Consider the following 24511-nt stretch of genomic DNA (forward strand, 5'->3'; position numbering starts at 1 on the left):
CCAAGGCTTCAAAAGAAAAAAAAAGTCTTCTTGTTTTAAGAACAGAAGAGTAGAGTTTTCAACAACAACAAAAATGAGACATCTTAAGTGATAAACATTTGTGGTAGGTGTGTTAATATTTGAGCCTTATTTGCCCCCTTTACAAAGAGCAATTTGTTTGTGAAACTTGTTACTGAAGTCACTATTGTACATGAAAGTTTTATGTGGAGCCTGGGTAATAATCCAGTTTAATTATTAGTAAAGGCAAAAGAGGAGTAAAAACATGTAATTAAAAAAATTAGAAATCAACAATCATCCTGCATCTGGATTCCCTTTCGGCTTAGATCCATGACAATCATGGTTATAAGTTCGATTCTGTACTACTGGCAGTGTATCGAAAGTACTCCTTGTTTGCTCTGACTTTGCCTTGCATGAACCGGACTGTGATTTAATTTGCTAAATCTAATAAATGTAAATGAAAACCAGAACATCCCATGAAAAAAAAAGGTTAACAGAACTTCTATGATTTTCAGTGTTTAACTCAAATATTCCAGAGACGTTGCCCTTTATTTAGTCTCAATTGAGAATATGCTGCAGACAATATGACAAGGTGATCATAAAGTATTTATTTAACAGGAAACATAAAACCAGCTTAAACATTCAGATATGAATATGTATCCTGTAAATATGACAGCCTGCACTGGACAATTTCATTTCTGACTTTTGCTTGCTAGGTGACAAAATCTCATATCTCAAAGGAAGAATAGTAAATAAAACACTATGAACAGTTGCTTAACTCCATATCCTTTCATGTTACACATTTTATTATCCATAAAGGGTTACTCCAAGCACCATCACTGGAGTCTGTAATAGGGGTTTGCCCCATTACTGGGAAACAGAGACAGGTACTCCTACTATCACTACAGTGTTTAAAATAATAATTGGTGAGCAAATCTGTCTCGGTGGCTGAAATTAAGGGGCCACAGAAAGATCCAACAGTAAAACTAGGGGCTTTGACACATACAGGATCCATTTGCTCAGCACTGGGCCAAAGAGCTGTGTATACCCAGCATCTGTGTTTGAGAAGTTTGGTCTAGGCTCTGCAGTCTTCAGGAGATACCGACACTCATGCTGCTTTGTTTGCAGGAGCTTCCTCACTGATTTGGGCCTATGCCCATCCCGGTCAACTTTTTCCCCCCTTTATTCTGAATGTAAATTATTCACTTGTGGGCTGTGAGCCAGGTTTGCTCTCAACTTCATGCCTCTCCTCATCTTAAGTTTTTCTACAGCTTTAGCATTAACTTCATGCAAGATGTATATACATCAGTGCCAATTCATTAAATACATGTCGGTGTTTCCCATTTTGCATTGAAAAAAGCAAAAAACATTAGAGAGAGAGAGAGAGATAATATATATATATATTTATATTATACATACACTCTCTCTCTCTCTCTCTCTCTCTCTCTCTCTCTCACTGCAGCACTAATGTTCAGCATCTCCTGAACATTACCTATAGAGGTGCATTGATTCCATGTATCTCTATGAGGAGATGCCGATTGGCTCAGCATTGCATTTTGCTTCGCATGCACAACAGCCTCCCAATGTGTTCCTATATGAAAGCATTGGATTGGATGAGATCATTAAGATTGATGATCACAGCTGGGGAGGACGGTTACTTAAACAGCCACTTCAGGGCTAAAGTGTTCCTTTAAAAATAGTTTCCAGCACTGGAATTGTTAAAGGACCACTATGGTGCCAGGAAAACATACTTGTTTTCCTGGCACTATAGGGTCTCTAGGTCCCCCCGACCGTTAGGGTCCCCCTCCCGCCAGGCTCTAGTGTGAGGAAGGGGTTAAACACATACCTTTTCTCCACCGCCGGGCTCCCTTGGCAGTGGGGACTCTCCGCCTCCTTTCCCCGTCATCAGCTGAATGCGCATGCGCGGCAAGAGCCGAGCGCGCATTTAGCCAGTCTCATAGGAAAGCATTCTTAATGCTTTCCTATGGATGCAGGCGTCTTCTCACTGTGAAAATCACAGTGAGAAGCGCGGAAGCGCTTCTAGCGGGCATCAATTAGACAGCCACTAGAGGCTGGATTAACCCATAGGTAAACATAGCAGTTTCTCTGAAACTGCTATGTTTAGAGCAGAAAGGGTTAATCCTAGATGGACCTGGCACCAAGACCACTTCATTAAGCTGAAGTGGTCTGGGTGCCTATAGTGGTCCTTTAAGAGAGTAATATTTAGAATAACTACACTCCCTAGTTTACATAAGAACACGACATGTAAACTCTTTCAGTGCTTTAGTTACACAGAAAGTTTTTTTTCCTCTCACTCTATGAGGTTTTTGTTTGTTTGTTTTGTAATTTCTTTATGCCATGCATCTCATTTTAATGCAGTATGTGTTTTGTTTTTGTAGAATTAGAGTCTTGTTTTCATAGAATTAGTACCATGGGATTTAAAGCCCTTGCAGAAGTGAATTGGTAGATTAGTCAGTCTCTCAAGATTGGGTGACTGCAGCAGGAGGGGCACGGGAAAGAGTGGAGGCCTTAAGATGGAATGAAGATCAGTGCAGCAAGTTCAGAAGAGGATCAAGTCATTCTGAACAGATGAGGATTAGGGGATTAGTCACATCCCAGCGGTATTGGGCACCAGTTGGCCACTCACAAATCCACTGTCTTTGCTGTACTTGATCGGTCAGTGTCAGGTCTACAGCAGGTTAGCAGGGAACTTCAGACAAACTCATAACCTATTTCACAGAAACTGCAAGACAATTACTGTCAAACACTATTGTAATACATATGGCATATCTGGATGTATAACAGATCATTTACAGATCAATGCCACACAGTCACATGTCTATCAGAAAATTGTATTTAGAGGACATCAGGTTTCATTATTTCTCTTTATTTTAGTGACAGATGTAAGATTCTATACATATTTAGAAAAAGAAAAAACAAATCACAGTTCTGCTTAGACCTTTAACTACTAGCAAAGCACATTTTGTATGTCTATGCTCTGAGGGCTTGAAATACGTAAGAGGTATTCATTATGTAAATACCCATATTTAAATTGCATAAGAACACAAATTCCCAATTAATGTATAAAACATTGTTAGATGTTTTACTTAAAGGGACACTATAGGCACCAAAACAATGTTGGCTTAAAGGGACACTGTAGGCACCCATTGGAGTAGTCTGCGTGCCTTGCCCCTCTGCCCTTAGCCCTGTTAGTCAAAACGTGCCGCAGTGTTTTGTTTACAGGGCTAACTCAACCTCTAGTTGCTGTTTCTCAGACAGCCGCTAGATGGTGCTTCCGTGTTCTTAGAGCACGAAAAGTGTGTTAAATGACGTTCAACATCCCCACGCTCTTCATGAGGACGTCAAGCGTCTCCGAAATACCCATAGGAAAGCATTGAATAATGTTTTCCTATGGGGAGGTCTAATGCGCACGCGCAGCCATTGCCATGCATGCGCATTAGGTCTTAGCCGCCAGCGGCGGGGGAGGAGTGTGGGCGGAGGTGAGCAAGCGCCGAGGGAGCGGGGGTGGAGCGTGGGCGGCACTGAAGGGGTTATTAACTTCTTCAGTGCCGTGGGAGGGGGCCTTGACAGAAGGGGAAGCGATAGTGCCAGGAAAACAAGTTTGTGAAGCTGTTTTGGTGTACAGATCCGTGGTTCCCAAACTTTTTATGTTCAAGGCGCCCTTAATATTTCAATATTTTTCCAAGGCACCCAAAGTCAAAACAATTTTCTAGGTTGTATATATGTCCAGCGCTGCGTCATATACTGGACCCCTAATCTTGGGAGTAGCACTGGTAGATTATTTAAAGAAACAATCCAGGCACAATAACCACTACATTAAATTGTAGTGGTTATGGTGCCAGTAGTGCCCTCCCAGGGTAAGTAGTCAAACTGTTTAAAGAACAGTTTGACAACTTACCTGGGGTCTGCCAGGATAGGGGCTGTAGTGTGTGTGTATGGGTGTGGGGTGCAATATGTGTGTGTGAGGGTGCAGTGTGTGTGTACAGGGGTGCAGTGTGTGTGCGTGAGGGATGCAGTGTGTGTACAGGGGTGCATTGTGTTTGTGAAGGATGTAGTTTGTGTGTGTGTGGGGGGGTGCAGTGTGGGTGTATTGGAGGGGCAGTGTGTGTATGGGGGGGAATGTGTGTGTATGGGGGAGCTATTGTGTGTGGGGTCTGTGGGGGTACGAGGGCAAATTTATAAATATATACTTTATTTTTTCCTGCTTACCTTTGCCTGGGAGGGGGGACATTTCCTGAAATTCCTGGTGGTGACAGTGAACTCTAGCAGCCTCCGGAGCTGCTAGAGTTCTCTCTCATGAGATTCGGAACGTTGCCACGGTAAGCACGGGAGAACCCGGAGGAGCTGCAAGTTAGAGCTCCCCTGGGTCCTCTCTCCCTCCCTCCCCTGCCGGCTGCCAGCAAAGTGCTAGCGGCCCGGAGCGGGAGATCTCTTATCTCCCCTCTGGTCCTGCAGAGCCGGCAGGGGAGGGGGAGGCACAGTTTGCACCGAGAAAATAATTCTCACATGTGTGTTATTAAAGTTCAATTTACAGAGCAGGAAATAAAAAAACTTAAAAAGCAAGTTAACATCTGGTTGAAAATTAAACTTTTTTTAAATTTTATGCTGACTGTGTGAGTCACAACCAGAGGAGGTGTGGTCAGGGCATAAACAAAAACAAAAGTTATGTAAGTCCTAAATGGCATTGAAATATGAGACTGCAGGGGCATGATCTATACACAAAAACTGCTTTGTTTTACGCAATGTGGTATTTTTTAATTACTTGAAAAAGTTGCTATTTAAATAATCACAGACTTAAATATACCCCTCTTAATAAAAAGGTTACATGATGTATAAAACTGTCTTAGGGCAAATGTGATGTGGCCACAGAATTCAAGAAATTAGATTCAGCCTGTGTAACAAAGATTTAATTCTGTTACCTAAAGGAATATTCACACAGATAAAAAAAAGCGAAACAAAAAAAAAACAGGAAAGATAAGTAAATTGTATTCATAAGTAATCGTATCCATTGACTATATAAATTTTTGATTATTACACTTGTGGGGTTTTTTATTGTTCCTTTATGATATGAAAATTGGCTTTGGTGTTGCCTGTGTAAACCTTGTGTATGTCTCTTGCACTCAGAATCATAGGCGTGCGCACGGGGTGTGCCTGGGCACACCCTAATCCCTGCGGCATGCGCTACGTACCTTCCTCCGTGGGCAGGTGAGGGAGATCAAAGATCTCCCTCACCGGCTCACAGCAGCATGGAGGGAGGCAGGAGAGGACCCGGGGAGCTCTAGCCAGCAGCTCCGCCGGGTTCCTCTCGCCACGGAAACGCTCATATCTCGCGATAGGGAACTCTAGCCCCGCAGGCTAGAGTTCACTCTCCACTGGGCCACCAGGGATGGCAGCAGCACGGTCCCCCCTCCCTACATAAGGTAAGAAGGGAGGGGGGATATTAACTAAACGCCCCCCCCACCTCCACCCACACAAACAGCACACACATACATCACCCTTACACATACACACACACACACACTAACAGCACCCTCACACACAGCACCCTTACACATACACACACAGCACACACACACTAACAGCACCCTTGCACCCTCACACATACACACGCAGCACACACACACACTAACAGCACCCTCACACACAGCACCCTTACACACACAGTGCCCTCACACACACAGCACCCTTACAAACACACACAGCACCCTTACACACACAGCGCCTACACACATACACAGCGCCTACACACACACACAGCGCCCACACACAGAGGTCTGTGTGTGTGTGTATGTGTGTGTATATATATATATATATATGCGGCGTGTGCGTTTGTGCTTTAGGGTGCAATGGGCTGCGCACGCCTATGCCCAGAATGAAGGTGCTCACAAGAAGTTATGTGGTGCAATAGCACATTTTAGTAAATTCCTCCTGTATCTTGATGAAGCAAGACAAGGTAGATAAAACCAGAAAAAGGAGTTATGAACTTAGGTAGTCCCACCACACCTGGGACAGCTGAAAGGTAGGAGATGAATGTGAAAAGAAAAAGAAAATTGAAGGGACTCTGTAGGAACCCAGACCACTTCAGTTAATTGAAGTGGTCTGGGTGCTGTGACCCTTTTGCACTTAGTGCTGCAATCTAAAACATTGCAGTTTCAGACCTCCACGGACCTTCAGCGTCAGATTTTACCAATAGGAAAGCATTGAATAATGCATTCCTATGAGGAGGTCTAATGCGCGCGCAGCCATTGCCATGCATGCGCATTAGGCCTCCCCCCCAGCGAAGGAAGGAGCCTCACCCAGCGCTGAGGAACACTGGCGCTGGATTTAAGTAAGTGGCTAAAGGGGTTTTAACTCCAACAGTCTATAATTCCAGGAGAATGGGTTTGTTTTCCTGGCACTATAGGATCCCTTTAATACTGCAAGAGATGGTATGGAGAGAGTTAGGACAGAGTTAGGTGCTGAAAGGGTCACAGCACCTAACTCTGTCCTAACTCTCATAGTTATATCAAAAGGGGATAATCAGTAAAAAGCCAGTGAGCAATCAAAAAAAAAAATCCAACACCGCATACTTGCCTATTGTCCCAAAATTGGCTAGAGCAGTCACAATTTAGGACCATTGTTTACATTCCTTGAGCAGGCTCACATAAGCAAGATATTACTGTCCTTACATTCTGAATGTGTGCTAGCTGGGTTCAGCTAAGGGATCAATGTTAACATCCTTCTTTTTATACCATGTCTGCTCATTTCCTGTATTCATACCGATGTTGGTGAGCATATTTCATCCTCATTTTTCCCCAGAAGTAAATTCACAGCTGTTTCATGCATACACCTTACATGATTGTAATTTTAGGATGAGCATGTGCAAAGCTTTTTTTTTCTATTATCCATTACCAAGTACCAAGTGTGTAACTGTGGTCACTTATGGCAAGAATGTGATATTGGGTTCTGGTCATTCTTGTATTGGTTTTCTCCGTACTAAGTTACCCCCCTCCCCTCCCTGTTTGACAGTAGTAGAATATTGCAATATTCTTTTTTTTCCCAATGCTTTTCCTCCCACTCTCTAATTGGCACAGAGATGAATGGATAAACATCAGTGTCCCTTTCTCTGCTTCTCCCTCCCTCCCCTCCCTGTCTTGCGGACGCTCTAATTGGCACAGAAATCAACCGAAACCTCTGGACTTTTTAATCTTTACCTTGTTATTTTCCTATGCCTTCATTTGTACCAGAATAAGCTTTTGATTTCATCTCTTCCCATCTTCTGACTCTCTGCTTCCGCCCCTGCATGAATTGTTAGATGTGGTATAGGATTAATCCTTTTAGGAGCTATGTCCACCTTGCTCTGCGTCTTCCTGCCATTTTCGGCTACTCTATTATAACTTGTTCAGCCACTGTATTTTATTTTTTTCTTTCTATAGCATGGATTCCTTAACCGTTTTTGCATTGGCGTTCTTTAGTTCTTCCTTTGTAATACATTCCTATTTTCTAATCCCTATTCCACCAACCTCTCAACCAACGCATTTCTCTTGCCTTAGAATGTAGATTTCTTTTCTCTATGTAATCACTTCATTCATTAGCTCTCTCCTTTCCACCTTACGCATCTGTATGTTCTGTCTTTTTCATTCAATTGTTTTGTCCTTTCCTTGTTAATTCCCTCCAATAGAGAATTGTCCCCCCCCCCAGCCTTCCCTATATTCTCTCTCCACCAACCCCCCACCCATATTTGTGTCCCCTTTGATTAGGTGGAGAAAGCCGTGGATAGTCAGAGGTTTTAATTAAATGATAACAGCCGGAGGCGCCCTCCCTTCTGGATGATAACGCAAGCCTTTATCACAAACACGCTTCCAATCCCTTTTCTGCTTCTCTCTCGCTCTCTCCTTTCATGTGTAATTTTTAATTATGTTTTATAATCTCAATAGCAAAATAGCCTTAAAACACAAATGCAGACTTTGTGCAGTATGTCACTTTTCTTAGTGCTTCTCTAGTTCATTGGACTGTAGTTTTAGTACTGTGTGTGTGGTCCAATTAACTCCTGTAGCTTTTAACACCCAAGATAATACATGAATTTAAAAACAACCAGTTATATTGACCATTTAGTGCTAGAGCTTTAATGCAGCAATGCAATGATTAAATTAGGGATCCTCAAATTTTTGCAGTTACTATGCAAACTGAGTGGAGTGTGTATATATATATATATATATTAAAAAAAATAATCTAAATAAAAACACTGATATAGAAAAGAAACACATGATTAATTTCAAAATAATGATTCATTTTTATTTAAAAAAAATAAAAAATCTTTTGAGTTCTTTTGAAATACCAACGTTCTTAATAATATTCTTACAAAAAAGATAATACAATGTCAACACCACATTTGGCAAGCAAGACTGCCATAAGCTGTGCAGAAAATATGGACATGCAGATGGAGACGGTTTCTTTATGGTTTTGGTTTTTTCATGCTATTTTAGAAAAGAGTTAAATATATTTAAAAAATGTTCCCAATGATATATACATTTAAATTCCAATGGATATTTTTAAGAGTAAAATTATTTTTAGATTTTTCTTTCAATTTTTCATTTTGTTTTTGCATTCAGTAAATTGTATTTAAATCTATAATAGGGTTTATACCATAAGGAAAATGGTCAAGCTAAATTATAACCAATATATTTACATTTACATTAAAATCTATAGAGAATAATCGTTTGTGTGAAAGGTTTTTCTGTGATAAAATTAGCATCTGTGGATTATGTACAAAATTAATACTGTCAGAAAGAAGCACTATTGTCCTAATGGGATAGCAAAAAAAATACAAAAATAAAAATAAACCTATGAAAACTGTGCTTTGAGAAACTTCTTTGCAGCTGAAACTCTGCCCCTAGTGGATACTCAGTTTAACTAGGCATATCTATTAATTTTATTATTTAACTCTGTATTTTAACAAGGAGATGTTTTTATCATGAACATGTTTATTCGGGCAATGCTAATCCAAAATTTTTATATTTTATTATTAGGCAAAGAGGGGAGAAACCTCTCCCCATTTGTGAAAATATATTTTCTGGTGAGGAGTCTGCTTTAAGATATAGTGCAAAAGGCCCCATCATTGTTGAGGAGCAAGTTAGTTATACACATATAATAATATATGTTGTTCCATCAGCAGCTGCAACCCAGCTCTGTTAAAATAAAAGTAAAATGTATCCAAATTTTTTTGGTTTGTTTAAATTCGTCATCCATTAAATGAAGGAGTCACAGTAACTTTGCATATGCTAATATGACAACAGCAGATGGCACCTTAGGGCAGCATAGCAGAAGTGGGAGATTTGACACAAGGGGAGAAAAAGTGTGAAAGTCCATTCACGACTGCAACATGTCTTCAAAATTAAAGATGATCCAATGTAACCTGAACAGTGTGTCCTCCTTCAAGTATAATTCATCTGCTTTAATATTAGGCTTCTGGGGGAAATTGCCGAGACGCAAAGAGGCGAAGAAAATGCAACTGCTGGCCAGTCTCTCATTGTGGTGTTTTTCACGCTTCCCAATAGAGATAATAGAATTGAGAGAGGCCTTTTATTGAGCTGTGACATGATGCTCTTTTTGATGATGCCTGTCACTCTTTACACATCTCACACAGATCGAGATTTCAGGACAGCTGTGGCATTTAACCCGTTTGTTACAGTAAAATCACACTGCTTTTCAAGTTTGTCCAATATAGATTAGATTAGTGCTTTTAAGATTAAGGAGATATACACAATTAATTTATTTGCATCTACGGATTAAGACCACAGGCAGGGTACCAAATTAGGACATTGACCCTTGCATACCTACACTCAAGTTCATGGCTCTTTTTAATAGGTCTGTTAAAGGACCACTCTAGGCACCCAGACCACTTCAGCTTAATGAAGTGGTCTGGGTGCCAGGTTCAGCTAGCTTTTACCCTTTTTTTTATAAACATAGCAGTTTCAGAGAAACTGCTATGTTTATACTGAGGGTTAAGCCAGCCTCCAGAGCCTCTAGTGGCTGTCTCATTGACAGCCCCTAGAGGCGCTTGTGTGATTCTCACTGTGAAAATCACAGTGAGAGCACGCAAGCGTCCATAGGAAAGCATTATGAATGCTTTCCTATGCGACCGGCTGAATGCAAGCGCGGCTCCGGCCGCGCATGCGCATTCAGCCGATGACGTCGCGAGGAAGAAGAGGAGGAGGAGGAAAGCTCCCCGCCCGGCGCTGGAGAAAGAGGTAAGTTTAACCCCTTCCTCCCCCCAGAGCCCGGCGGGAGTGGGTCCATGAGGGTGGGGGCACCCTCAGGGCACTCTAGTGCCAGGAAAACGAGTATAGTGGTCCTTTAAGGGGAACAGCTGGTACCTGGTTCTTAGAGGAGTGTTAATGTATTTCGGTTACACCTGAACTCATGTGGTGGGCTTACATGCCATTCTCGCTCAGGCTTGGAGCTATATGAATAACATTCCACAGAATGTTCTGTATGTACATCTACAACATTCAGATGAATAACCACAGGGTAGAGAGCACTGCTGAAAACCATAAACTTATGACACAATATCACAAGTGTCTTTGTAGCAGATATGTTCAAATTTATTCAGAAAATTTAAAGGAACTCTACAATCATCAAAACAACTACAGTGTTCTGTAGTTGTTAGGAGTGCCCTGGAATTCTGCACCAGTGTAAGTAGAAAAACTATTTTGCACAGTTTGAATTCTTAACATGGGCCTACCAGGCACTGTTTCTCACCACCCCACTACTTTCAGCTGATAGCTGGACGCTCTCTGTGTGAGCTAAACCGGCATTGCAGGGCACAGGTCATTGGCTGGGAGCAATCAGCTGACACTCTCAGCAAATGAGCGAGCTTATATCACAAGAGCCAATGGAATCTGCTAAGCAGGAACTTTTGTCTTTCTGTCGGAGGCAGTAGCGCTGTAATAGATATGATGCTTGGGGATTGTAATGATTCGGAATTTTAAACCCATCATTTTGATTTGGGTGTTTCCATAATTGATCATTAGGGAGATATACTACAGGAACCACAAAGATCCACTCATTGCTGCCAAATGAAGGAGAGAAGTCATGGGTAATGCACAATCCATCTCAACTCTCATGGAATTGAGATACACCTACTATCTGAGTGTGAGAACACATTTCAAATTCTGTTTATCACAGCCCTAAGTCTCTAGTCACAAAAGTGATGAAGCCATTAGTGTATGCCAATGCATAGTTTTATTTCCAGTTCCCATTTTTCATATTGTTCATACAAATAATTAAAACCGCAATGATGCAACACTAGAATGTGTGGATTTTACCATTTCCATCACCATAGGCCAGGGGTTCTCAACCCAGTCCTCAGGAACCCCTACCAGTCCAGGATTTGGGGATTACCTGGGTGTGTCTAAGGTGTTTAGAAAAAGGGGGAAAAAAACACCTTAGACTCTGAGGTGTTTTTATTTTCTTTTTCTAAACACCTTAGGCACACCCAGGTAATCCCTAAACCCTGGACTGGTAGGGGGTCCTTGAGGACAAGGTTGAGAACCCCTGCCATAGGCTATAACAGGAGCCAAGAGAACCTCTCCTCCCATCTCCCAAGAAATTCTCAATCACAAATTTTAGGGTTACTAAACAAACAAACATGTATAAGAGAGCCGCTAGCTCATTGTCATTGCTGGTGATCACAGTCATTGTCAAATTAGTGCAGGAAAGCAATTAGCACTGTTAATGGATTATCAAATACGCTTTTTGACAGCCATCTGCAGACATCAAATCTCAGAACCAACCAAGAAGGAGCCATGCCCTACTCAGGTGTGCAACATTGATAGAGTCAAAACAAAAATAACCCAACATTAAATACCTGATGATTTAAGGAGGTTTTCTCTTGTGAAGTTCCTAAAATGCTCAGTTCATGTCACAGTACATTGTGTTTGCGACACTTAAACTTAATCATCATAAAAAGGCCAAAGATTCCATTTGTTTTTAACCAAGAAAGATGTGTGCAAAGTAGGTTGTTTTGTTTGCTCCCCACTGCTGAAAATATATCTGCACTAAGACACGTCAATCCAATCTATTTTCACTTGCTCAAATTGTCACTGTATATAGAAATCAATATCATGACACTGACAGACAAGCAGGCCGATTTAGCCATCGTCCCAAAGATCACTCAACTAAAATGAATAATGCCCTGTTTATTACAGTTTAAAATCAAATCTCTTTATCTATACTGGAGAGACAAAAAGGCAGATCCAGAGAAGATGTCAGCTGCAAGTCCCGTGATACATCAATAGAATTGAAATACAATAGCTGGGGGAACTACCTTTTGGCTGACCTGATCAATTTCTTGCTCTGAATAGTGTACCAAAGCTGTGAATGGTTTTACAAGCACCCACACAATGGTTGGCAGCACAGTTTGTACCCAGTGACACGTTTGCCTTTACTAACACTGCTGAAAGTTCAAACTCGTTCAACTATAGACAAGAGATGAATCCAAGGAGTAGTAACTAAAAAAAAAACCAAAAAAAAAAACCCCTTCTATAATCACTCGTCTTTGGCTGCCACAACCACATGGTGCATCACGAACATTTGTGTCCCTAGCTTAAACCAGCCTAGGTTTAAAAAGCTACAGCATACATGTTACGCACTCTCATCCACTCTGACCCAGGCAGCATTGTTTTCATACCATGTTCTGGACACCAGACTGCCTTCTTCCACTACCAGAGAAACAAGTAAGAATTTCATGTCAACGCATATTAAAGGGTGGGGATGATTTATCAATCTTACACTTTAAGGGGTTACATGTGAAAATGCTCTAGTTCATAGCTCTGCTTTTTGACTTCTCACACTAAAAAAAATATTCATACACATTATATGGACATTTGCATTGTGAAATTTGCATTTAAGCTATAGCAAGGTCACATAATGTTACAGATATTAAAGCCTTTTATCCATGCCTGTAAGAGGGCAATGGAAAAAGCTGTTTCTGGAATTAAGACTCACGATGACAGGAGGAAGGGATATGATGTCACATACTCCCAGCACACTGACTGACAGAACACCACATGGTATAATAGGTGGCACCCTGAACCTGTCTCTGCCACCATAGTGCAGAGAAGGTGGTCCCTGCTAGACCAGGTGTAGTGCTGCACACCTCCCAATAAACCTTTCATGCTCACCCCCCAACAGAGGGCTTCATGAGAATCGTTTATCTGTGTTTATGTATCAGACACACACACACACACACGTGAGAAAGGTATGTGTGAGAAAGTACATTTAATTAGTGTGTGAGAGCATGGATAAAGAGTTTGCAGCTGCTAAATGTGACCGTGTATCCTAAAGTATAAGTAAATGTGTCAAGCCCTGCTTTGAGCTCAATCCAAATTATTTTTAAATACTGTAGAGAAAAAAACGTTCTAGGGTTTAATTTAAAAATCTAGGTTTAAACGTTCTATTTTACAATAGATACCTAAATATTTTATATAACACTAACTTCGTTAACAGTTTAATCAGGAGTTGCACAGGCTGACTAAAAGGCATGTACGGTTAACGGCTTCAGGACATGTCGGCTAAATCCAATGATGATATAATTGTTATGGCACACCATTTGGTATGAGGGTCATATTACAATGTTCATAGAAAGGTAGTCAATTAAGTTTTCAATTAAACTGGGGAATTTTCCACTTTCTATGCAAGGAAACAACATTAACATGTAATAACAGTATTATCCAAATGCATTGTTTATCAAATCACATTTTAAACAATGTATAGTGGTACTTAAAACAAGTAATATTTCATGTCAATGGTAGCATCCTCTTCAATAATTAATTGATTATATATTCAAACTATTTTTAATAGCTTAAAATGTACAAGATTTGCCTCTTTTTGGGTATGAGAAGGCTGGGTCTGTTGGGGATGACTGGAAGTATATGGAGACCTTGGAAAAAATAGTCTTAAAGAAAGCAATTGCACTGTCATTTTGTATGTCTTCCATTTTGTCTGTAGTTTGATATAACATTCTGAATAGCTCAGAAGTTGATATTGTGCAACTAACTTCTTCAGCATAGACCCAAAATTACACAAAACTCCACACCAATAAAGCACTTTAAATGTGTGAAGATGTGTGCTCTTTTTTTCATTTTACAAAAAGTGCATATTTCAATAGAAATTGCCACTTTTATAAATTAACCTAGTTACAACCCCATGACTGTCAGTTGATTGTTTTTTTTACTTGCTGGTTTATCTCAGTGGAGCTAAACTGAAGAGGGAGGCAACTGCCCAATGCACCTGCCTTGCAAAGCTTTATCACTGAGCTGCACTAGGAAGTCTGTGATTGAGCCAAAGAAAGTTTGGACTAGGTCAGAAGGGGATAACTTGCAAAGACAGCAGACAAGAGATCTGCAGCTTTGGCAAGCTGTTTTTAGATAAACCCCTGATGAAAAAGGTATAATTAATTGCCCCAATTTTATTTTTCTTTTGTTTTATTTTTGGCAATGGAAAGTCCCTTTAATATGTTAGCATTTTTTATGATTAATTTGACAAAAAATATCAATGAATTGTATGCTTAATGTTTGAATAATGTACTAATAAAAAGTTGGGATTGGGCAAACCAACTTGTATTATATATTTAGGTTAGAATAAGTTCAACTTTCCCTTTAACTTGTCAGTTCTTGTCAACATACAAAAAAATTAAAAATTAAATTTAAAAAAAAGGCATAAAATAAACCTCAATTAGTTGTGTATATTATATAATTATTTATGCAATCTGCAATCTATAATTATAAACATAAATTTTAAATTGCGATCAGAAAATGAATACATATTGGACAAGGACTTCCCTATTACAGAAATCTTGCATGTCTCTCTCCAACAAGGTACATTCTAGGGATTATTTGTATAAAGTCACTGCTTCATAACCAATGCTGTGGCTGAGGATTTAGTAACCAAACTGTCGCCCATCCCAGTTTGATCACTGTAATTCATAATTCATTGGCTTGCAAATGCATTGATCTTTAGACATTATTTACATTGCATTTTTATCATAACTGCTAATCAGCCTGCATTATAAACTCTCAAATGCAAGACGTTCATGATCACAGACTTATTTTATGTATGTCATTTTGTACTTGTAGCGGTTATGACTTGCTACAGATTGATTGAGTTGATAACTAGTTAGTAAAGGTCATGCTGCCTGTGAATCGGATTGTAAATATGTATGTTTTGCACCCTGCCCTTACTTATTCTAGGCAACGGTTATTTGGGACATGCTTGAGTCTCATTTTGTAAAAGATAACTTTAGTCTGGATAAATAAAAGTTGTTTGTATAGTCAAAGAGGGAGTTACGTCAAGTTTTTTTTAATTTTAATAAAAGCTCACTGGAGTATTAAATAAGACATTGCCAACCAGTGACTTTTACTGTTGAAACTGTCCGTCTTTCTGTGCATAGGTTACCGTGCAAGAAGCTGCCTTTGTCCCTGTCTCAACCTTGAGAAAGGTTTCAGTTGAGACATTGCCACCTTGGTGTTAAAGGGGAGCACTAAGCATAATAACCAATACCGCTGCTATAGTGGTTATGGTGCCAGAGGCATTGTCCCACAGTAATGTGTCAAACCATTTCTTAAATATTTTGATACTTACTTGGGTTACCTGGGCACAAGCAGACCTTCTGTTATATAACTCAACTGTTATATAACTGCAGTGGTTATGGTGCTAAGAGTGCAATTTAAGATACAAGAAGGATAACTCTTAATATATGAAGATTATGCACTTGGAAATACAAAATTACAAATGAATTGCACTCTCCTACCTTTTTTTCTCTACATTAATTTGTGAAAGTACCTCCCGCAATATTTATTATTATTTGTTTTTGTACTTGGAAAGCAAGCGATGGCTGATGAAAAACGGGGCAGATAAGTAGATTCCACTTTGCCTTAGCTATTTCTGTGAAACACAAATTATTTGAATCTGACATTTAATAAGTAACTTTATTAACTTGAAAATCATATTAAAAGTAGTGGTACTTGTAGTTGTAATGTTTTTGTGATAAAAAGTGCTTTATTCAAGGTACGTTCTACAGACATGAAGCAATCAGTTGTGAGAATACATACTGTATTCTAGGTGAGCAATATCACACAACCAACTATGAAAGCTTAATGTTCGGTGATGACGCGCAATGGGAAAATGATATACAAAATCCACATCAATGCTATGTAACTGCATCTGATAGTGTAGTTACACAGCTGAAAAGTGCTGGTTTGTTTTCCATCATTCACTCTGTTTCAGTGTTCCTGCAGGCAGCTCCTCAAGGCTTCTGCCCTTTCTTGCAGCAATAAAGTTTTACCCTTGGAAGATACCACCCTATCTGTGGAATTTATATTCATATTCAGCCGGAGCAACCACAAGGTCACCTGGAAACAGGAAAGGGACATCCTGAGTAAAAGTCCCACAGCGCCATCCATGAGAGCCATATGCTGCGATTTGGCTCTAGGCTTGTGAGTACCTGATCTCCATTTCAAATTATACAATTGTACAGAATATATTACACTATATTGTTTTATATATTTTACAGACATTCAGAAGTGTGATCCACCTATTACCTTGTATGTATTTTATGTTTGAATTATTTGAGTGGTGTAAGGGGTTTCCACTCAGGTGGTTTGTAGCTTTTAGTGCTACCACACTCAGTCCCACTTTCTTTCTGTATATACTTGTGTTTTGTATACATAGCTGAAAAGAGACTTGCGTCCATCAAGTTCCTCACATTTGTTTTTTGCTATTGATCCAAAAGAAGGCAAAAAAACCCAGTTTGAAGCACTTCCAATTTTGCAACAAGGTAGGAAAAAAATCCTTCTTGACCCCAGAATGGCAGTCAGATTTATCCTTGGATCAAGCAGCTATTACCCTACATTGAAAGATTATATCCTTGAATATTCTGTTTTTGCAAGTATGCATCTAGTAGCGGTTTGAACAGCTGTATGGACTCTGATAAAACCACTTCTTCAGGCAGAGAATTCCACTTTTACTGTTTAAAGAAATACTGAACAAGAACGCAAAGGGTGTGGTGGTAATAGAATAGGTAAATGAGAACTATTATGTCTGAAAAAGTTTCTCCACTTTCTGCTTGTGATATTATAGAAAATCCCTGGGTTACGCACTAGCAGAGTTGAAATCTTGCACCGGGTGCCGAAACTTTAAATAAGTAATAATAATAGATTTATTGTACATTTACAAACAGCTCCATTAAAAATCTAAACATCTTACAAGTTGACACATGGTTTGTTACTCTTGATGGAGCATTGTTTAAAAATAATTACTTATGTAGATAAAAGAGTCTTTAGGTTGTGTATGTGTATAAAGAGTCTGTATCAGTTATTCATGTTCTCAGTAAAACCTAGAGACCTAGAGAAGCTGATGTGAGAAAGGTTTTCACGATGTATCTATATATATACATATATTTATTTATTTTTTACTATTCCACTTGCTCGTATTGTTTATAGTGTACTCATCACCAAACACCAAACATAAGATATAGGTGTACACGAACTCTACCAACCTAACCAGTCTCTTACCAGTTTCAGGATGCTCCATCTCACCGATGCTACCATCAGGGGTAGTGCGCTCATAGTGGTCCTCTGGTAGAGCCAAAGGCCCTATTCTTGGTCCAGATGAAGACTTGCTACTAGGGGTCTCGGACTCCTCCAGGCCACTATCGTAATAGCTGTGCTGCGAGGGGTCTTGGTTGTCAGGTGCCTGATTGGACGTGGAGAACGTTACTCGACGATGAGGTAACTGTGAAGGAAACAAAAAAGAATGTGTTATGTAGTTAAATATTCAATGTTCCATGTATCAGCTCTATTAAAATATAGTTAAAGGAACACTCTAGTTTTAGGAATACAAAACTGTATTCCTAACACTAAAGTGTTTCTCTGCCTCTGCATCACCCACCCGTTCTCCCCCAGCCATGAAATAGTTAAATAACTCTTTTCACTTACCTGATTGCAGCGCCGAGGTCCCTCGGTGCTAGGTTGAGCGCCGCCTCCTCTGATATCAGCCGATGGGGGAACTTAATGTGCAAGTGCAGCGAGCGCTGCAAGCGCATTAGGCCTTCCTCGTGGAGGATTTATAAGACGCTGGACATCCTCATGCAAAGTGTGTTAAACTCCGTAAAACAGCAGGAAGTGCCTTCAGGTGGCTGTCTAGTAGACATTCATTGGAGGCAGTCTTAGCCCTGTAATATAAACATTGCAGGACGATGGGGACAGGGACACTGCACCAAGACTACTTCAATGAGATTATGTGGTCTGGGTGCCTATAGTGTCCCTTTAACTCCTTTAGGACCAAACTTCTGGGAAAAAAGGGAATCATGACACACATGTCATGTGTCCTTAAGGGGTTAAAGCAGCACTGTCACTCCTCTCTGCAAAGTTAGTATTTCACAGAGATAAAATATTTAAGAAATACTCATATTGACTGTGTTGAAATTTCACTGAAATTCCAATCCAGTCAAAAGATACACTGATACTAAGTAGGGACTAGTGACGGCTGCAGAGAATTGCCCCCTATGTGGAGAATCCACCCTAGACCTCAATGCTGTACTCTCGCACGTGTGTGAAAGTACAGTAGTGATATCTGTATTTGTCTGTGTATATTGTACATTCTCCACTAAATTGTACAGCGCTGCGGAATCTGTTGGCGGTTTATAAATACCAGTAATAAATAAAGTAATAAAAAACATAAGCTCCTGGTGCTTAACCTCCACAAGAAGATCAAAAGACAATGGCAGCTCCTGCGAGGGACAGGATTAGGCAAATTAAAGCATAGTTCTTTGTATTTTTCCGTCACAGCTTTATGCCAGTGAAGTAAATACTGGCTCAGTTATTTTCATACTGGCAGAGTCCATAATTTGTATAAAATATGAGGCTTGATGGTGGACCTCATGCATTGCTGGTACTAAAAATGAGTAATCTCCACTAAAGAAGGATGGCAACATAAACTAACTCACAAGTTTAATTTTCCAACTCTTGGGTCAAACACTGTAATGAGTACTGACTGGTGAAAATGGTTTTCATCTTATTGGTTAAAGTTGATAACTGCTATATTAAAATATGTTATTCCGATTCTAATACAGCATACAACCATCCCATTTATAGTGGATCAGTGGCACCAAGATTTTTTCTTTGTGTTAGGAAGTAGACAATCCAAGCTATAATGTGGATAGGACCACTCTAAGTCTAAACAGACTACCATAAAATCAGAAAAAACTAATGGCTACTCCCCATTGCTACTATAAAGAGAAATGTACAGACCAGAAAATGCAAGAATAAGATGTCTCTCCTAAAATTTGCTCAATACTACTGTTATTATTAAATTCCATTGGTTTCCATTCTACTACCTAAGACCAAGTGCACTTGGAGACAATTGGGACACTCCATAGAATAAAAGGTTTGTGCATGGGGAAAATGCTTGTACAGGTGCGCAAAATAACCACTTTTGTATGTTGCAGTATTAAGTTAAAATTGTTCATATTGGATTTTTTTCTACAAAAATCTATCTCAAAGCCCTATAATGACAAAAACAGAGATACATGAAATATCACAAAGACCTAATTATTCTGACCCTTTGCTATGATACTTGAACGTTAGCTCAGATACATCCCATTTCTCTGGATCATTATCATCTAGAGAGGTTTCTACACATCTAAGGTCTCACAGCTGTAAATGCAAATCAGAGCAAAAACAAAAAGTGAAGGCTACAAAAATTGCAGCTTCCTTGAAGTTTCCAAGAACCACAGTGTTGTCCACAATTCTTAAATGGAAGTGCTTTGGAACAACCAGAAGTCTAAATGGAGCTGGGCAAAGCCTGCCCAAGCTGAGCATGCAGGAGAGCCTTGTTAAGAATGGTGAGCAAAAACCCAAAAGGTCAATCTGGGTGAGTTGAGTGGCCAGGCCAGAGATTGGACTTGAACCCAGTCAAACATCTCTGGAGAAACCTGAAAATAACTGTCCACCAACAGTCCCCATAAAAAGTGACAGAGCTTCAGTAGGATATGCAGAGATGAATGGCAGAAACTACTCCAATCCAGGAGAGCAAAGCTTGTAGCATCATGCTCAAAAAGACGTGAGGCTGCAATTGCTGCCAAATGTGCTTTAACTTAAAGGACCACTATAGTGCCAGGAAAACAAACTCATTTTCCTAGCACTATATGGTCTTTAGGTCCCCCCCACCTTTAGGATCCCTCTCCCCCTGGGCTGAAGGGGGCTGAAGGGGTTAAAACACTTACCTTTTTCCAGCGCCGGGTTCCCTACTCCTGCCGATGTCAGTGCGGAATGAGCATGCGCGGCAAGAGCCGCACGCTCATTTTAACCGCCCATAGAAAAGCATTTCTCAATGCTTTCCAATGGACGTCCGGTGTCTTCTCACTGTGATTGTCACAGTGAGAAGCGTGGAAGCGCCTCTAGCTGCTGTCAGTGAGACAGCCACTAGAGGTTGGATTAACCCTAGTGTAAACATAGCAATTTTTCTGAAACTGCAATGTTTTCTGCTGCAGGGTTAACACTAGAGTGACCTGGCACCCAGACCACTTCATTGAGCTGAAGTGGTCTGGGTGCCTATGGTGGTCCTTTAAGTACTGACAGGTCTGAATACTTAAGTCAATGCGACATTTCAGGTTTTTTGTTTAATATAGCTGCAATGTTCTCAAAATTAGTTTGATTGTTTTTTGCTTTGTCATTACGGAGTATTGAGTGTAGATTGAGATGGGGGAAAAAACAAAAACAAAATGAATAATGAATACTTTCTGAATGCACTAGAAATTAAGCTGTTTAGATGTTGATATCATAGAATCATATGCTAGTGTGAATATCCCATTAAAAACAAAAATAATTAGGTCCAATTTGTTGCTTCACATTTCCAAAGAAATCTACATCCTGGTTAATCTGCCACTAATTACCCAGCAGGCCAGAGATTAGCAGTGATTTACACCTGGGCGCATGAGCAGCAATGTAGAACAACTCCACCAACATGCAATGCAAGCCTAGAAACAGAGTGCTATATAATACATTTGTACATTGTCGAATAGGATGATTAGGGTCAGGCAGAATGAGTGCACACTGCCTTATACCCTACTTGGTAACTGTATGTAGGAGACTTCCATGAGCCCTGAGAATAAGATAATCTTAAAGTAAATACAACATTTTCTTAACTTCTCCATTGATTTAAAATTATGCCATTCATTAAATCAGTGTATAATTTGATTATGTTCGGATGTTTTTTTGGCTTTGAGATGTCCATTTTACTACCCAGGACCACCTGGGCTGTAGACATAGACTGGAGTAAAAATGAAGCATGTCTACAGATAATCCAGTTAGATGTACCTAAGCAAAGACTAAGGATGCCTGACCATATTTTAAAAACAAATATACATACACACACACAAAATATTGGTTGATAGATGGCTATAGATCAAGCATGTCAAACTCGTGGCCTGCAATGAATATCTTTGCGGCCCGGCAAGCCGCGAGTTTGACATGTTAAGGCAGAGTAATCACCTGCTCTCCCCACATTGTGTGTGTGTCTGTCAGCGTGTGTGTGTCTGTCACAGAGTGTGTGTGTGTGTGTCAATCAGTGAGTGAGTGTGTGTGTTGGTCAGTGAGTGTGTCTGTCAGTCAGTGTGTGTGTCTGTCTGTCAGCGAGTGTGTGTTGATCAGTGAGTGAGTGTGTGTTGGTCAGTGTTGTGATGGCCGCGGCTGGACAGTGGAGTACCTGGAGGTGGCAAGGAGGCACACAATGCCACGTCACATTCAGAGGTGACATCAACATGCTCCACCTTCACAGAGTTTCAAGTAGTTGCGAGAGGATCCGCATTGGCATAGGGTGCGGACTGTGCCATTGGGGGTATACCAGAGGCTTGACTCCGGAGTCGCATACTGGCAGCGGCAATGTGAGTGGAGTCTGCTTGTTGGCTAATATTGTTTTTTTGTTTCATTTTTTTAAACAAGGGCTGGGGTTTAGTAGAGGGGGCGGGGGGACTGGGATTTAGTAGAGGGGGGGACTGGGATTTAGTATAGAAGGGGGGACTGGGATTTAGTAGAGAGGGATTTTTTTTTCATACTTTACTTTTCAAAATAAACCTACGTTTCTATGAAAATGTAAGTGTGTTTTTTTTTTTTTTTTGTGGCCCACATAAACGTAAACTTCGTTTATTTAGCCCATGCTAGCCTTTTTAGTTTGACATGCTTGCTATAGATAGATTACACATACACACACTGCTCTGTAGAGAATAGGGGGCAATTAGCTTCACTGTTCTCAGAAAGAATAGTAAATAATGCAATGTGTTTGTGTTTTGTTTTTTTTACTTTAGGAATAAGCTACACCAACACAGATCCACACGTACAACATTTTGAATATGAAACGACTACAACAGAAAAACACTAGAATCCATTTTCAATTGGATAACAAATACTTGGGGACCAGTTCTAGATAGTCTTTACCAATCAATGGTCACATGTAAATCAGCAAATACACACTATACACTTATGTAGGCTGGAATAATTCTAAAATCTCTGCTCATTGCTCTGCAGAGGTAAAGGGAAAAAAGCATGCTACCATTGTTATTTATAAGGGCCTTTAAAACACAGTTATGCTGTATATTTCACTGGAGCATTAAGATGCCTCTGTTTCTCTGTTTGATTGAGGTCACAAGTATTTCACAGCAAGATAAGCCATTGTTGATGCATAAACAGGTGTATTTCAAGAGCCAACACAATTGCTCTCACAGGGTGTTATAAATGGTTTTGCTACATGAAAAAATAGAACAGCTAGCCATACTTGGCTGGTAATATAAATACTGTATGGTTAGAACACAGATAGGCAGCTGCATTTAGGGACATTCAAGGGAAGTCTTGCCAACTGTGGGATTTTTATTAACTAAAACAATTAAAGACTATATATGGCTTGTGTTTTTCTTTTCATGGTTTACCATTTGAGAAGCACTTAAAGGGTCACGCTAAGCATCGTAACAAGTTTGTATCACTGTAAGGATAATGGTGTAGATTTATAGTTGGTGTCTTGGCAGACCAATATTCTGAGCTGGCTCACAAAACAAAAAAGTCTGCCTGCTGCCGACACATCTGGGTAAATGCAGCAGCTTTAAAAAACAACAACAGAAAAACAAAACCAAGACTTTTTTTTTTTTTTTTTTTTTACATAATCTCATGTATTAACCATATAACGCAATTAAAGAGTATGTGCTTTGAGGGGAGGGGGTCAATTACGGACAATTGTGCCCTGAAAGACAATTAAAAAGAGTTGCCTAGTGTGGTTTTCATTTTTACTGCTGAAAACATTTCTGAATAGCAAGTCCTTCCAATTATGACAGGTATCAATCGTTGATGGCGGATGTCTTTTAACATGATGTCTAACAGCCCGCAATGCAAAAATAAACGCAGATGCGTGGGAAGATGGTATGTGTTATAGATGCCTGTTTTGTATTCCCAAGAATGTGCAAGAATTCAGAGGTGACAAGGTGTTGAGTAGAAACAAGGCTTTCGGGAAGTGCTGAGACAAGTTGAAGGCACTAATAACTGCATTTCCAATAGAAACTTAATGAAAGACAAAGTTATTTAAAATTTTAGGGCAAAACCGGAGGCTTCATAGTTGCTTTAACCTGCTTTACTGAACCTACAAACAATATATAAACAAAAATCAACCAATCAAATCCATATCAGTAGTATTATAGGACTTTGAGAATCCTCCCAAGTGCCAGTGGCCATTTTAGGTGCTGAATCTCAATATATGTGAAATTCGCCAGCTTTTCCGTGCCACCTAGCGCATGTTACTCTGCCACAGAGACTGCTTCAATTAGCTTCCTTCTGGGATTGGTGCTTTATTGGGAATGTTGCCTATAGTTTGGCTGATTTTAAGTACACACATGTAAGTCAACTCTTAATTCTCTCAATTAGTTACAGCTGGACCCTGTTTTTTCAATTTAAAGGTTGTGCATCATACAACACTGCTATTCTAAAACAAATACACAGCTTCATAAATTGAAGGTTACCCCCTCTTGCCTTGACAAGTTATAAGTTCGCAGGTAAGCCCCAATCATTGTGACAGTCCCACTTGCCCCTGATATTGTGTGTGACCCCCTCTGATCTCTATTTTGTGGGTGATCCACACTTCTGTTCTATGTATAGTGTGGGTGACCCCCACTAGTTTTCTTTATCATTTGGGTGGCTCAAACACATCTCTATGTCACAAGCCACTACCTCTGTTATTAATTTTCTGTATATATAGTTTGTCTGCCTGTGCTTTTTTCCTATTATTTAAAGGTTGCTGCCTTTAAGTATACATATTGAGTGACCCCACTTCCATTTAATTCTGTTTCCTAAGGCATTATGTCTGACCTACCTGACCTTGTCGGCTGAGCTTAAGGCTTGGCTTTATGCCGCCATTGCCGACTCCATCTCCAAAGCATTAGCACCTTTCTGGGAGCAGCCAATGCCTGCCCCCACCA

The 24511-nt window shown here is 40.0% G+C and overlaps 1 protein-coding gene across 4 annotated transcripts in view; it reads right to left on the reverse strand.

Annotated features, from left to right (window-relative positions):
* PCDH1 (protocadherin 1) overlaps window positions 1-24511 on the reverse strand; it is a 176108-nt gene that overhangs the window by 23115 nt on the left and 128482 nt on the right. For all 4 annotated transcript variants that reach the window (XM_063447917.1, XM_063447918.1, XM_063447919.1 and 1 more), the window contains one exon: window positions 17571-17790. In XM_063447917.1, the coding sequence (XP_063303987.1) occupies window positions 17571-17790 (220 nt within the window). The remainder of the gene's footprint in view (window positions 1-17570; window positions 17791-24511) is intronic.

This window comes from Pelobates fuscus, chromosome 3, assembly GCF_036172605.1.
Source record: "Pelobates fuscus isolate aPelFus1 chromosome 3, aPelFus1.pri, whole genome shotgun sequence".
Classification (NCBI taxonomy): Eukaryota; Metazoa; Chordata; class Amphibia; order Anura; family Pelobatidae; genus Pelobates; species Pelobates fuscus.